We start from the raw sequence: 16,620 nt of genomic DNA on the forward strand, positions 1-16,620 counted from the left end.
TAGCATCCCGCGATGTAGTACAGAAAACAAATATAGTTAAAACAGTTCTAACTTTAACTAACAAATGAATTACTAAGCGAAAATATTATAAACTAAATAACTGCCATAAAGGCAGCACAATGCTTTTCTTCGAGTGTTTTCCATGTTGATGAGGGTGAGTACAAATGACTGATTTACAATAATTTAATTGTGAAAGTGCGCTTGATTTATCGTACAATTTCATTGGACCTCTGTGAACTACTCATCAATTTTATTGGTCTACTGTTAGGAGGCAAAATGTTTTCGGCGGCATGAAAAAAAATAATGCATTAGCCGCACCGTATTAAAGGCCGCAAAGTTCAAAGCTGTTCAAAATGTGGGAAAAAAGTAGCGGTTTAAAATCCGGAATCTACGGTACATTAACTAGTTGCCCCTTACCTATGTACTAGTTGCTACCTCAAACAAAATTCCAATAAATTTATCACTAAATTTAATGAATCCTTGTTAGCTCTACCCATTCTTATCTGTAACCCCAATTCATTAAATGTGAATTCCAATTGAAATCCCATCATCACATTTCAGCTCCATCCGTGACCACAGTTATATCCAAACTATCCAGCATTGTGTAAATGACTGTTCTTCTCCTGAGATGTATGTAGTTATTTGCTTACAGTGACACTCATATGAAGAGCCAATGCCCTGAAGCATTAAATATTTCTCTCGCCACAGACACAGGCTGACTTGCTGAGTATCGCAGCATTTTCTGTTTTTATTTCAGATTTCAAGTTGGGTTTATTCTCATATGTGCAAGTAGTGTGAGGTACATGTACAATGAAAAACTTATTTACAGCAGTATCACAACACATAGAACATAAATTATGCACAGTGAAGAAAGACTGTGCAAAGCATGACAATGATGTTTAAAAAAATAAATTGAGAAATGAATGATAATGCAAGATTGGATCTGTACTGTACCATTGGGTTGTGCAGGTTGGTTATGCACCTTCCTGATGGTTATAGGTAAATAGTTGTTTCAGACCTAGTGTGGTGAGGCTTCTGTCCCTCCTTCCTAAAGAGCACAACCCCAATGATCCAGCTTCTGTAGTTTAAAAAAAGATGAAGGAATGAATCCTAACTCTAGATAAAGATTGTTCATAAAGGACAAGGAATGAGCTGTGTGGGTTTTCACAAATGGAATGACAGAGGTGTTTTATGTTTCAGAAAAGCTGGAGCAACTCATTTGTTGAACACCAAAAAAATTGAACTCAAAGTGCACTAAAAACACTTTACATTTTTACATCATCATGTCAGAGCAACCACTTAAATTGAAAGCCCAACTCGATGTCAGTGGTTGTGAATTACGTACATTTCCATCAATTATGTTACCTTACACACCCCTCACCCCAGAATGCACTATAACTGGCATTGTGAGCCTGTCTAGAGTTGGAACAAGCTGCCCGGCTCAGCTCCTATGATCCAAGAGTGGAAGAACAGCAGGTGCCTCTAGCTCATTCAGAGGTATGTTGATACACTCGTGGTCATGTTGTGACAGCAGGGGCATGTAACAGAAACCTCCAAATCTTGGTGGGGCCAGCTTAAGGTGATCTACCAAAGTAAGTTCAGGTTTTACTGCCTTATCTATGATAAAAGTCTTTTCTCTCTGTTCCAAAACACATAACAGCCCATTGTAAGGGGGCCTAAGGGAATGTTGCTGTGCTTCATGGCGGATGAAAACAAATGAGGCAGAATGTAAATCAACAGGAACCCAAGAGTGCTGTACGCCATGATGGGAGGTGTTGGTGTAGGCCTCCATTAGTCTCGCTAGACCATGGATTTGCACTTTGGAAAGTTTCCAGGGCGCAAGCCTGGGCAAGCTTTTTTTTAATGGAAGATTGGCAGTTGCCCAAGCTGCAAGTCTCCCCTCTCCACGCCACCAATGTTGTCCAAGGGAAGGGCATTAGGACCCATACAGCTTGGCACCAGTAGGAATAGGTGAAAAGGAATTGAATTTACTATGGGTGAAATGCTGTTGAGAGGCTGAGCAGGCAGTCGTGGCGTCAGGAATTAAATCACTTGGCCCTCTTAATGGTTGTATACCAACTCAGCCATGGACAACTGCAGGTCTGCTTGTGGAGCTGTTCTGAGCCCCAGCAGGACCCACGGGAGACGACCATGCCAACAATCATTGGTCAGGGAAGTCCTCAGAGCAGCCATTAAGGAGCGGTGAAACCATTCGCATAGTCCATTGGATTGTGGGTGGTATGCCATGGTGTGATGTAGCCTAACGCCGAGGTTTTGTATGAATTGGGGACCGCGGTCAGAGGAAATATCAGATGGGGTTGTAAACCCAGCCACTCAGGTGCTGATGAATTCCCGAGCCACATCTACGGACATCATTGATGCTAAGGCGATGACCTCTGGCAACCTCGTAGTACAGTTCACCATAGTAAGGAGGTGGGGGAAGAGAATCAACAAGGTCTACATTGACGTGGTTAAACTATCACTCATGGACCTCAAAAGATGCCAGAGGCACCTGAACATGACTTAATTTTTGTCTGCCTGCACTCCACACGGACTACAGTCTAATCACACATGTCCTTTCAAAGCCATACCACACAAACTTAAGCGCAGCTTCCGGCCCTGAAGCGAGAGACCATATATGGAGTCAAAAACAGTCCACCTCCAGTTTGTGGGCATGATTGGACGAGGGTAACCAGTTGAGATATCACACAGGAGAGAAACCTTAGCTTTCCGAACTTAATGCCAGCCAACTGCAGGCCTGTGTCTGCTGTTCTGTAAGCCTGTAGGTCTCAGTCAGTAGCTTGGTCGGCTGTGATGCTGGCGTAGTCAGCCCCTATGTGTATGGCCTCAGTGGCTGACCGTGAGAGGCAATCAGCCATGGCATTTTTTTCCCCTTGATATGTTGTATATCATTTGTGAACTCTGATATGTAGGCTAGATGGCAGACCAAAGGGTCTGATATTTTGGGCCATCATGTGCATGAGGGGTTTATGGTCAACGAATGCTGTGAAGTGGCAACCCTCTAGAAGAAAATGAAAACAGCAGAAAGCCAGATAGAGACTGAGACACTCATGGTCAAACATGCTGTACTTCCTTTTGGGGGGACAGAGCTGGTGGCTGAAGAAGGCAAGTGGCTGCCACAAACCAACTGTTCATGCACAGCTCCCAGAGCATAGTCTTAAGCCTCAGTAGTAATGACTATGGGTATGTTGGGGAACAGGTGTGCCTGAAGGGTTGCGTTAGAAAGAGATTGTTTTGTATCATCAAATGCCCTGGTCATGTCCACTGACCAGTCAGGCACTTGATTAGGGATATTGCCTTTAAAGTGCATTATACTGGGGAGCATAAGTACAACAGTTCGTGGAATGAAGCGGTGATTGAAATTCACCATGCCTAAAAACTCCTGTAGTTTTTTCAGTAGTGAAGGGCGGTGGGAAATCCATAATAGTGACTACTTTTGATGGGAAGGGTTTCGCACCATCTGCAGAGATACGATGGCCAAGAAGATCAATGGTTGACAACCCAAAATGGCATTTAGCAGGGCTAATAATCAACCCATTATGGCTTAAGTGCTCAAAAAGAGTGCGGAGATAGGATACATTTTCAGATTTGGCCAAGTATGTCATCCAGGTAGACAAAAATGTGGTGGTGCATGCACTTGACAGAATCTTTGTGGGGAACTTACGGGGGAGCAGGGTAACAACCCAAAGTCCTTGACATCCACGAGCCAGCAGTTCTTAAGATCGTCCAAGAGTCTTTGGGCTCATGGGAAGTCGAGCAGAGGTCTAGCCACTTTAGGCAGTACAAAGTCCCATGTGTAATGTCGCCCACTGAAGCAGAACCTCACCCATCGTGTCCCATAAGTCTGCATTTGCTGCCATTGGCAGTCTCCAGTGACATTTCACTGCTGTTTGCCTTCTCATCAATTGGCGATGCTGGCAGCAAACTCACTTGAGCACCCGTGTCACACAAAAACATCGCCCTGAAAAGGTGTCCGTAATGAACAGTAGACGACCTGGCAGTTGGAATCCATGGTGTTCACAGACGTCTGATGTCCCATGTGCTGGTACTGTCAAAGCTGCAAGGTGGTTGGCACTTCCTAGTGTTCCTACCAAAGCGAGCATGTTAAAAGCAGAAGCCCAGCATCGTCTGTTTTGCAACTGCAGGTGTCCTTATGTAGGGGGCCTTGCTGACAGGATTAATTGAGGTAGAGAAAGGAAGAGGAGTGATGCATCGCTGCCTGGCTGAGTGTAGACTATCATCTATTTTAGCAAGCTCCCTATAGTCCATCACAGATGCATTAGAGAGGGTTATACAAATTTGATCAAGCATTTGCTACATGGAGAGTTCTTTAAAAATAAACAAGGATGGTGATATCCCAGGAGAGAGAGCATGTGTCCCATTAGCTCTGAAGGCTTACCATCACCAAGGCTGAGCAAGGAGAGCAACTGTTTGACACACTCAGACTCCAATAGTCCAATGGTCTGTAAAAAATGAGTTTTCAGCCATCAGTATTTATCGCGTTCAGGTGGGTATTCTAGTAGACCAATACACTCGCAGCCATGGAGTTGTTGAGCAACACTACTAAGAAATATTTGGTGTCATCAGCAGAGATTTCTCGAAGTGTGAATTAAGCCTTTGTTTATATGAACCAAGCAAAAGCATTTTGCTCCCAAAACTCTGGCAGTTTCAAAGCGACTGCATTGGCTGATGTGTTCAACAACTCTGGAGTCATCCTAGAGTATTGGGGTCACCAATACTGGTTTTCACAAATAAAATAGCGAAGGCATTTTATGTTTCAGAAAAGCTATAGCAACTCATTGAACACCAAAAACTGAACTCAAATCGCATTAAAACCCCTTTTTGTGATTACGTCATCATGTCAGTCCAGCCTCTTAAAGTGAAACCCGAACTAAATATCAGTGGTTGTGAATTATGTACATTTCCACCAGTTATGCTACCCTGCGGTTGGAGGGAGATAGTATTTATCTGAAGATTTTAGTGCTGGGGAGATCAAGAGCTGAATGCATCAGTTTAGGGTTATGAAACGCTATCAGGACTTCCAAAGTCTGCCAACTAAGTTGAAGAAAATTTTGATAAAGTTTAAGGATAATTCCCCCCCCCCCCCAGGAAAATGGTGAGGATCTGTTAGGAAGGAAGTGAGGACAGATTTACGGTAATTGATCCTTTCAATTGAGAGCTAGGTATGTATCATTAAGCCTATTGGCAAAAGGTTGGGACTAGCTTGATCAATATATAGAGACGCTATTGACTTGACAGATTGCAGGTCCTCCCACTGTATCAGAAAGTCATAGAGCACAACAGCACAGAAACAGATCCTTCATCTATATGTACCAGAGGATAAGGGTGATATACTGACAAGTTCTCTTTCTATGTTGCTACCGCTGAGTGTTTCCAACATTTTCTTTTGGAGCCCACAGGCCAAGTTGATGAGCTTGAAGACCAAGAAGTATGAATTTCAATCTGACATGTTGTCAGTAAATCCAAACAAACAGAACATTAATGCATAATCTTTTGTAAATTAGACTTGGGTACTGGAAAATCATATTGACTGTGAGAGGAAAGATGAATGCACATGAAAAAAATGATAAACTATTTATCTGATTTAAAAAACTATACTGATTAATTATTTTCTCCTTTTACTTTCTGAAAGGATGCTCATCGTTTTGGCAGAAACATCTTCCAAGCAATGTTGGACATCATGGCACTCTTCAATTTGGATGGGAAAAAGCCCTGAATGTAGAAGCCCTAAATCTACCTGACACAGCAAAAGGGAGAAAAACAAAACAATGAGGATCTTGCACATCTCGAATTGTTTGAGTGTCCATCTTCTGAAGGACCTGGTGTGCGTATGCACTGTTTTTTTTGTGTCAACTTTATTTATTTGTTTGTGTCATGGGGCTAATTTTTAAATTAAAAGAACAAAACGCAACAACAATGCAAATGAAAGGGACTTATGTTGGAATTCCAGTGTGTGTAAGAGACTGGGCTTGAACTTAAAGTTAAATTCTTTTTTTTCCCACTTTAAAAAAACAGGCTTATTGTTATCCTTCTACTTATTTTGTGTTAACATGCAGACTTTGTGTTAATTAGCCTGCACACCCCTCTGTCTTTAAACTCGAGAAACACTAACACTGCAGAGAGTTTTCCCTCATTTATCCTTGGGATTGAAAGGGTCAGTATCAGGGAACAATCAGTTGAGTAAGATTCACTGAACCCAGGATTGAATGGCAAATAATTTTGCAACAGTGGAGCTTTACTGCAGGGTTCACGTTGCATAGGTGTGAGTGGGGCTGGCTGTGAAGAGTTTTAACGCAAAAACTTGCTGCAGATTTTTTGTGGTTTGGGAACACCTTGCCCTTCTTAGATCGTTATTGAGGAAGTAGTATTTCATTTGATGGAGAGATAGGATTACTGTTCCAACTTTGTATCTAGTTGATCAGATTTTTTAATGTATGGGTACCAAGCTTCCTAACCCCCTGGCTGTAGCTGAGGATATGTATAATCCACTGTAGCTTAATTTTAAAAAGAGTAGCAGCTTTGAAATAAAAACTTGTGTACCACTGAGAAGTTCAATCCCTGTTGTTACTTTGAAATAACTGCTCATAGATATTCATATAGTACAGCAGAGAGACAGGCACTTCAGCCCACTGTGTCTGTGCTGGCCATGATTCTAATTCCATCTGCCTGCAACTTGGTCTGTCTGCCTCCATTCCTTGCCTATATAGTGCCTTGTAAAAGTATTCTGCTGCAACCCTTTGTTCATAGAAATGAGTCATACAACCAGGGTTTTGATCAATTTAATGTAAGTTTTATTTGTGAATCACATGCTTTTTTACAGTAGAGCCCAAAAAACAGAGAAAATTGTAAAGCATGTAAATTGCAAAACATTCAAAAACTGAAATGTCAGCAGTTTATAAGTAGTCATCTCCCACTGCACAGTACTTAGTTGAACCACCTTTTGCAGCTATTACAGCCAGTAGTCCATCAGCTTTGCATGATGTAATGGAGCAAGATTTGTTCAAGCTGTGCCAGGCTAGCTGGGGAGCAGTGGTGGACAGTAATCTCAGAGGTCTTGCCAGAGAAGTTCAAAAGGGTTAAGGTCAGGACTTCTTCCTTGCCGTTCCACCATAAATACTGTTTTTGTGTAAGGCCTTGGAGATTGTGGAGCCATGAACTTCATCTCCTGTAGCAGCCACTAACTTCTGCAGCTCACTCAGTGACTGATGATGTCACAGTCGGCTCTCTTACAAGAGCCATTATTCTCTGGCGACAAAGTTGAGAGCACTGACTTAGGCAGTGTGGCTGTAGTTTCATATTCTTTCCACATTTTCATGATACACTGCACTGAACTCTGAGGTATGTTCAGTGCCTTTAAGATGATCTTGTACCTTTCCCCATATTTGTGCTTCTCCATTATCATTTCCTTGAATGCTCTTTTTGGTTTGGTCTGTTGAAAACCTACCATGCTGTTGGTCCTTACAGAGAGAGAGATTTTTATTCAGGTGATCCTCCAATTTTCTACATCAACAAATTGTGTGAGTTAGTGAGGTATTATAGAGTATTGCACCTGAGGAAAGTTAGCATAGAAATTACAAAGGGGATGAATACTTATATGGCTTCACAATTTTAGTTTATAATTTTTAGTAAATCATTGGCAGGTCTTGGAATTTTTATTTTGATGCACAATGTTTTGTAGAATAGTTCAAAAGTCCTACTTCAATATATTTTAAACTTAGAAAATGAGACAGTAAAATGTGAAAATAGTTTTGGGCACTGAATACTTTTTCAAGGCACAATATTCACATGTCTCTCTATATGCCTTTTAGATGTTACCATTGTATCTACTTCTAATACCTTCTTTGGTAGCATGTTACAGGCACCTACCACTGAAAAAGTAAGTTTGCCTCACCAATCTTCTTTAAGCTTTTCCCCTCACCTTAAAACTATGCCTTCAAGTAGTTGATGTTTCCACCCTGAGAAAAAGGTTCTATCTGCCCTACCTATGCCCTTCACAATTTTATATACTTTGATCAGTCCATCCCTCAGCCTCCAAAGAAAACCAAGTTTATCTAACCTCTCCTTCTAGCTAATACTCAACAATCCAAGGAACGTCCTGAATCCAAGGAATCTCTTCTGTGCCATCTCCAAAGCCACCATGTTCTTCCTGTAGTTTTGCAAACAGAACTGAACACACAACTCCAAATGCAGTCTAACCAAAGTTTTACACACCTGCATCATGAGTTCCTGACGTTGACACTCAATGACCCGGCCAATGAATGCAAGCATGCCTAACATTTGTTCAGCGCAGTCAATCTGTGCAATCACTATTTTTAAAAAAACATGAGAGTTCTCTTCTGAAAATCTGGATTAAGGGGTCCAGTTTTAGGTGGAGAATTGATTTACTAGCCAGAGGTGCACAGCAGGTCAGCAGCTTAATGGTTTGGCGGCCATCGAGCATAGTTATACTACGCTGAGAAGAGTTAGAAAGGTGCAGTAATCCCAAGGGGAATTGAAGAGGAACCTTCCTGAGGTGTTTTTTCAGTGTAGGAGAACTTTTGTGATTTACCCACGCATTAAATATGAAGCTCAATTTGTATTTTGAATTTTCTGTATTCTTACTATCATTGATAAAATATTTAGTGCCATTATTTTCACAAAGTCTGATTTTTATAAGCTGTTGATTTCAAGCCCTGTCTGATGAAGCTGGTGCCTTAAATGCAAATTATTAAAACTAGAACTGACCTGTTTGCATTAAACTGGACCTCTGGTTAGCCAGCATTCCTTTTCTCCATGTGGATAGTCTTTGCTTCCCACATTTTCTGTGCGACATTTAATTGCAATAACCTGGTGCAGATTGAATCCAGTTGAAACAAAGTTTTCAGAGCTGTGATCTGGGTGGGTTGGGGAGTTCTGGATTGAATAGGAAATAACCATCCAGTCAAATCGGTAGTTTGGATGGTGTGGAGTTCTAGAAATGACCTGTCCATTGCACATCTCTACCCATAATGTAGCTAATGTCCTGAATATGTTTGGGAAGATTTCCTTTAATTTTATCTAAATTGTAAAGGCATCTTTTGGGGAAAAAAAGCTTTCTTTACTCCACCACCCATTTGTATAATAATGCTAAAATCCCAGCCTTGTTTTGCAACCACTCTTTGCTGCCCTCATGGATCTTCTCTGTCCTGGGCTGAAACCAAAGACAGTGAATGACTGGCTAACCAGGAGTCTGAGGCTGGCTCTAACACCATGCAGTTTGTACTGTTTCTGAATATATTCCACTACATTGGTAATTCTGTATGGGGAATTCCTGTGAGAGGTTAAGCCTATCTGGCAGGAGAGCGACACCAAATAGAAGAAATACATGAGGCCTTAGATAAGCAAAATAGCTCAATATATGTGGAATTAAATGATGATTCTTGTTATAAGTAAATGACAATCACATTTATAATTTATTGTAATATTTGCAAAGAAACCTCCTTTATTGTTGACCAAAACCAGAGTTGAGATCCTGTTTCTTAGTAGGATTGGAACGGAATCTCCCTGTGGTACTCACTAGGGAAAAAGAAGTATGTGGGAGATTTATTTTGGCAATGGTTATTTTCTCAATCCATTTTCCTTTACCTTTAGGAAGATGTACCACACCCTGTGCAATGATTTCATATTGTGTAATTTCTTCCTGTGACAGTTGAGGGTGTGGGATTATTACTTTGCTTCTTTACACATTAAACTGAATGTAGCCCCTGACTTTCACTCTCCCCCCCCCCCCCCCCAATGCACCTTCCTAAGTTCAGCACTGCTCAGGCAGTGTTTACACAATGGAGCTGCTCAATGTTCCATTGGTGCTGCAGTTGTTTTAACCCACACCACTAATAACTGAGGAAAAGTTTAGCCAGTCCCTTCTAGTATTGATACGACATGTGTAAAGAGACATTTATCATTGTGGGTTTTGGCATCAGTGTAAACTGAGATCACGTGGCTGTGGAAGGAAAAGATAGAACTTTTATTTGTCTCTGTTGGATGAGGGGTAATTGCCAAGGCCATCTTTTCTTGTCCAACCTTAATTGCCCTCTAGGTAGTTGTGAGCCACCTCCTTGAACTGCTGGTGACACAGTTTGCACAGGTCACAGTCACAGTCACAGTCAGTCACAGGTTGCAGGGTTTTGCCACAATGATATGAAGGAATGCCAATCTAATTCCAGAATCATGACTTAGAGTGATTGAAGGGGAAGGTAGAGGTGTTTCCTGTGCCTGTTACCATAATTGATTATTTTTGGAGCTGCTGACTAGCATGCCATGGATAGTCCCTGGATTGATTTTTTTTTTACAGTAGGCAGCATGTGCTAGTGTTGGAGTAAGTGATTGCAGTTGAGAACAGGATGTTGTTAATCACCACTTTGCTCTGGCTAGCGTGTGAGCTTCCTAATTATTGAAGCTCTGGGCAGTTAAGGAGTTTTCCACCATACATCTGGTTTGTACTTCAATAGGCTGACGAAACTATAGGCAGTTTGCTCACTGCAGACTACCCAGCTGCTGTAGATAGTTGGGGTTTCAGCACTAAGAAGAGCCTTGACTTATTACAAATTGCAGAGGTCTTTAGTGGATGTGAGAGGGAAGCTATTGTAAGTTGTGGCATTTTTCAGTCCTTTTAACTGTTGATCAATATCCTGACATGACCAATGATTGTCTGGGACAGTGGGTTCATTTTTCAAGTTAAGCTATCGAACCAACTTGTCTGTGATTTCTTTGAGTTGGGAACCAAAGAATAGTTAGAGTCAAGGCTTTTCTCTACATTACTGTACATTGCACAAGTTTTGGTGAAATATGAACAAGAATTAGTTCCAACTACAATGGTGAAGCAAATATTATGTCATTGTAATTCCATCAGTTTATTTTTGATTGCAACAAAACTATTTAAATTAAGCTCCAGGCAGAGTTTGGTCTGCCTGGAGCTTAATTTAAATAGCTGGCATTAGGAGCCGGTAAGAAACAGCTTTAACAAATTACAAACGATTTTGACTCATTGCCAAATAGCATTGCAGAGCATCATTGTTGGTTTGAACCTTTGACGTACTTCAAGCCCTTGACTCTGACTGTCCACTACGGGTATTTTTACCTTTCAGTTTTTAACCATCATTGTCTTTAAACCTTTGCAACTTCTCACATTTTTGGGTAAAACCTAGTGCAAGGTAAACTGTTGTGTACATACATCTCCAGTGATGTTCCTGGAATCATCGGGTGTTTCGGGTCCTTCAACATCATACACCCTCCTCCAGGTGACCTATATGGCTAGCTACTTATGACTCCATGGCTCCCCTCTTTTGAGCCACAGCCATCTTGAGGCCCTCTCTGCCGCATCAGTGGTACTGCGGATGGCTCTCCTCTTCCTCTCTCCCTCGATGCCCAAATTGCTGAAGGCTCTGTCTAAGGAACGGGCTGCAAATCCCTTACATCCAACCTCCACTGGGAGACACCTCGCTCTCCATCCAGTCTGCTGACAGTTGCTGACCAGTCCTGCGTACTTGGAGAGCTTCCTTTCGAAGGCCTCTTCCGAGCGATCTTCCCATGGGACTGTCCGCTCCAGCAGCACCACTTGCTTGGTAGACTCAGACACAAGGACATCTGGTCACAGGGTGATGGCTGCGAGATGGTTGGGGAACTTCAGCTGCCGTTCGAGGTCCACCAACAGCTGCCAGTCCCTTTCAGAGGTCAGGATACCTGCAGGTGTTCTTTTGGCGGGTATTGGCTGCTCCCCAGCTCTGACAAAGGCAATGGCCTGCTTGGAAGATCGGGACCACTTCCTCCAAAGTTTGGAAGTTCCAGTCCCCATAGCTGGGCACTTGTGGATTGCAGCACAAGGAGATAAAAATAGGGAGTTTGTGTACAATCTGAAATGCATAAATTCAGATGGTAAGATGAATTAGATTTAAAACTTTCTGAACTTTGTCCTTATGGTTTGACAAGCTCCTCTGCAAGGGTGGGTGTTTCTCGTCACGGTTGTGCTTTGAATTCCCAAATGTTATAGAAACATAGAAAATAGGTGCAGGAGTAGGCCATTCGGCCCTTCGAGCCTACACCGCCATTCAGTATGATAATGGCTGATCATCCAATTCAGAACCCTGTACCTGCTTTCTCTCCATACCCCTGATCCCTTTAGCCACAAGGGCCATATCTAACTTCCTCTTAAATATAGCCAATGAACCGGCCTCAACTGTTTCCTGTGGCAGAGAATTCCACAGATTCACCACTCTCTGTGTGAAGAATTTTTTCCTCATCTCGGTCCTAAAAGGCTTCCCCTTTAAACTTTAAACTGTGACCCCTCATTCTGGACTTCCCCAACATTGGAAACAATCTTCCTGCATCTAGCCTGTCCAATCCCTTAAGAATTTTATACATTTCAATAAGATCCCCCCCCTCAATCTTCTAAACTCCAGTGAGTATAAGCCTAGTCGATCCAGTCTTTCTTCATATGAAAGTCCTGCCATCCCAGGAATCAATCTGGTGAACCTTCTTTGTACTCCCTCTATGGCAAGAATGTCTTTCCTCAGATTAGGGGACCAAAACTTCACACAATACTCTAGGTGAGGTCTCACCAAGGCCTTGTACAACTGCAGTAGAACCTCCCTGCTCCTGTACTCAAATCCTTTTGCTATGAATGCCAACATACCATTTGCCTTTTTCACCGCCTGCTATACCTGCATGCCCACCTTCAATGACTGGTGTACAATGACATCCAGGTCTCGTTGCATCTCCCCTTTTCCTAATTGGCCACAGTTCAGATAATAATCTGTTTTCCTGTTCTTGCAACCAAAGTGGATAACCTCAGATTTATCCACATTAAATTGCATCTGTCATGAATTTGTCCACTCACCTAACCTATCCAAGTCACCCTGCATCCTCTTAGCATCCTCCTCACAGCTAACACCGCCGCCCAGCTTCATGTCATCTGCAAACTTGGAGATGCTGCATTTAATTCCCTCATCTAAATCATTAATATATATTGTAAACAACTGGGATCCCAGCACTGAGCCTTGCGGTACCCCACTAGTCACTGCCTGCCATTCTGAAAAGGTCCCGTTTATTCCCACTCTTTGCTTCCTGTCTGCCAACCAATTCTCTATCCACATCAATACCATATCCCCAATACCGTGTGCTTTAAGTTTGCACACTAATCTCCTGTGTAGGACCTTGTCAAAAGCCTTTTGAAAATCTAAATATACCACATCCACTGGCTCTCTCCTATCCACTCTACTAGTTACATCTTCAAAAAATTCTATAAGATTCGTCAGACATGATTTTCCTTTCACAAATCCATGCTGACTTTGTCCGATGATTTCACCTCTTTCCAAATGTGCTGTTATCACATCTTTGATAATTGACTCTAGCATTTTTCCCACCACCGATGTCAGACTAACCGGTCTATAATTCCCCGGTTTCTCTCTCCCTCCTTTTTTAAAAAGTGGGGTTACATTAGCCACCCTCCAATCCTCAGGAACTAATCCAGAATCTAAGGAGTTTTGAAAAATTATCACTAATGCATCCACTATTTCTTGGGCTACTTCCTTAAGCACTCTGGGATGCAGACCATCTGGCCCTGGGGATTTATCTGCCTTTAATCCCTTCAATTTACCTAACACCACTTCCCTACTAACATGTATTTCCCTCAGTTCCTCCATCTCACTAGACCCTCGGTCCCTTACTATTTCCGGAAGATTATTTATGTCCTCCTTAGTGAAGACAGAACCAAAGTAGTTATTCAATTGGTCTGCCATGTCTTTGTTCCCTATGATCAATTCACCTGTTTCTGACTGTAAAGGACCTACATTTGTCTTGACCAATCTTTTTCTTTTCACGTATCTATAAAAGCTTTTACAGTCAGTTTTTATGTTCCCTGCCAGCTTTCTCTCATAATCTTTTTTCCCTTTCCTAATTGAGCCCTTTGTCCTCCTCTGCTGGTCTCTGAATTTCTCCCAGTCCTCAGGTGTGCCGCTTTTTTTTGCTAATTTATATGTTTCTTCTTTGGACTTGATACTATCCCTGTTTTCCCTTGTCAGCCACAGGTGCACTACCTTCCCTGGTTTATTCTTTTGCCAAACTGGGATGAACAATTGTTGTAGTTATCCATGCGATCTTTAAATGCTTGCCATTGCATATCCACTGTCAACCTTTTAAGTATCATTTGCCAGTCTATCTTAGCTAATTCACTTCTCATACCTTCAAAGTTACCCTTCTTTAAGTTCAGAACCTTTGTTTCTGAATTAACTATGTCACTCTCCATCCTAATGAAGAATTCCACCATATTATGGTCACTCTTACCCAAGGGGCCTCACACGACAAGATTGCTAACTAACCCTTCCTCATTGCTCAATACCCAATCTAGAATGGCCTGCTGTCTAGTTGGTTCCTCGACATGTTGGTTCAGAAAACCGTCCCACATACATTCCAAGAAATCCTCTTCCTCAGCACCCTTACCAATTTGGTTCACCCAATCTATATGTAGATTGAAGTCACCCATTATAACTACTGTTCCTTTATTGCATGCATTTCTAATTTCCTGTTTAATGCCATCCCCAACCTCACTACTACTGTTAGCTGGCCTGTACACACTCTACCCATATCGATTCCGCATCCTCCAGGCTAATGTCCTTCCTTTCTATTGCGTTAATCTCCTCTCTAACCAGCAATGCTACCCCACCTCCTTTTCTTTCCTGTCTATCCCTCCTGAATCTTGAATATCCCTGGATGTTGAGCTCCCATCCTTGGTCACCCTGGAGCCATGTCTCTGTGATCCCAACTATATCATATTCATTAACAACTATCTGCACATTCAATTCATCCACTTTGTTACGAATGCTCCTCGCATTGACACACAAAGCCTTCAGGCTTGTTTTTACAACACTCTTAGCCCTTATATAATTATGTTGAAAAGTGGCTCTTTTTGCTTTTTGCCCTGGATTTGCCTGCCTGCCACTTTTACTTTTCACCTTACTACTTTTTGCTTCTACCCTCATTTTACACCCCTCTGTCTCTCTGCACTTGTTCCCATCCCCCTGCCACATTAGTTTAAAGCCTCCTGAACAGCAGTAGCAAACACTCCCCCTAGGACATTGGTTCCAGTCCAGCCCAGGTGCAGACCGTCGTGTTTATACTGGTCCCACCTCCCCCAGAACTGGTTCCAATGCCCCAGAAATTTGAATCCCTCCCCCTTGCACCATTTTTCAAGCCATGTATTCATCTGAAATATCCTTCTATTTCTACTCTGACTAGCACGTGGCACTGGTAGTAATCCAGAGTTTATTACCTTTGTGGTCCTACTTTTTAGTTTATCTCCTAACTCCCTGAATTCACCTTGTAGGACCTCATCCCGTTTTTTACCTATATCGTTGGTACCTATGTGCACCACGACCACTGGCTGTTCACCCTCCCATTCCCTTTCCAGAATGTCCTGCAGCTGCTCAGAGACATCCTTGACCCTTGCACCAGGGAGGCAACATACCATCCTGGAGTCTCGTTTGTGGCTGCAGAAATGCCTATCTATTCCGCTTACAATCGAATCACCTATCTCTGTAGCTCTCCCACTCCTTTTCCTTCCCTCCTGTGCCGCAGAGGCACCCATGGTGCAATGAACTCGGCTGCTGCTGCCTTCCCCGATGAGACATCTCCCCCAACAGTATCCAAAACAGTATATCTGTTTAGGAGGGAGATGACCTCAGGGGACTCCTGCACTACCTGCCTACTGCTACGCTGTCTAGTGGCCACCCGTTCCCTTTCTGCCTGTGTAGCCTTTACCTGCGGTGTGGCCAACTCACTGAATGTGCTACTCACGACTTTCTCAGCATCGCGGATGCTCCAGTATGAATCCAATCGCAGCTCCAGACGCTCATTGCGGTCTGCCAGAAGCTGCAGTTGGACACACTTCCTGCACACATAGTCGTTAGGGACACTGGAATTATCCCTGATTTCCCACATGCTGCAGGATGAACAAACCACGGGGCCGATCTCAGCTGCCATGACCTACCCAATACTTGCCTCAACTTTTGAAACTTTCTCCTTTGAAAGGAACTTACCCGGCCTTATCTCATTTGGAGTGAAACTCGTCCTCAGCCTCTTCTCATCGAAGCTTCTCGAGTCAAAGCCTCAAATCTCCACTCCTTCATTGGCCCACTTACTGACTAGCCGCTTTCCATATAGGAGTTGAATGGCAAGGGAGCTGTAATTCCAGATATAGTTAAAGCATAACGTTGTAGAGAGTGCAAGATCTACAGCAGCACACCATGAGCACATGGCCAGTCTTTCTTGAGCTGCAGTAGCACAAGACTTGTAACAGCCACACAAAATTACTGATACTGCTCACTGTGATTGGTGAGAATGGGATGTCTCTCTACTTTTGGTGCCTGTTTTCAGTCTCATTACAATCATATTGTCTTTGTTAAACTGTGTTTATTTACCTTTTTAAAAATTCACTTTTAATGTTTGTTTTTGTTTATAAATGTAAATGCAGTTATCAATGCAATCTGTAAGGGGACACTCAGAAGTAAAATGCCAGTTACCTGAAATCATTTGTGTTCTGTCTCATTCTTCTCCCCTGGATATTAACCC

General features: G+C 42.5%; 1 protein-coding gene across 4 annotated transcripts in view; it reads left to right on the forward strand.

Annotated features, from left to right (window-relative positions):
- Nucleotides 1-16,577, forward strand: part of LOC140719184 (carnitine O-palmitoyltransferase 1, liver isoform-like) — a 118,738-nt gene extending 102,161 nt beyond the window's left edge. For all 4 annotated transcript variants that reach the window (XM_073033617.1, XM_073033620.1, XM_073033618.1 and 1 more), the window contains exon 19: nt 5,675-16,577. In XM_073033617.1, the coding sequence (XP_072889718.1) occupies nt 5,675-5,758 (84 nt within the window). In that variant the 3' untranslated portion in view covers nt 5,759-16,577. The remainder of the gene's footprint in view (nt 1-5,674) is intronic.
- Nucleotides 16,578-16,620: the final 43 nt, after the last annotated feature.

This window comes from Hemitrygon akajei, chromosome 31, assembly GCF_048418815.1.
Source record: "Hemitrygon akajei chromosome 31, sHemAka1.3, whole genome shotgun sequence".
Lineage (NCBI taxonomy): Eukaryota > Metazoa > Chordata > Chondrichthyes > Myliobatiformes > Dasyatidae > Hemitrygon > Hemitrygon akajei.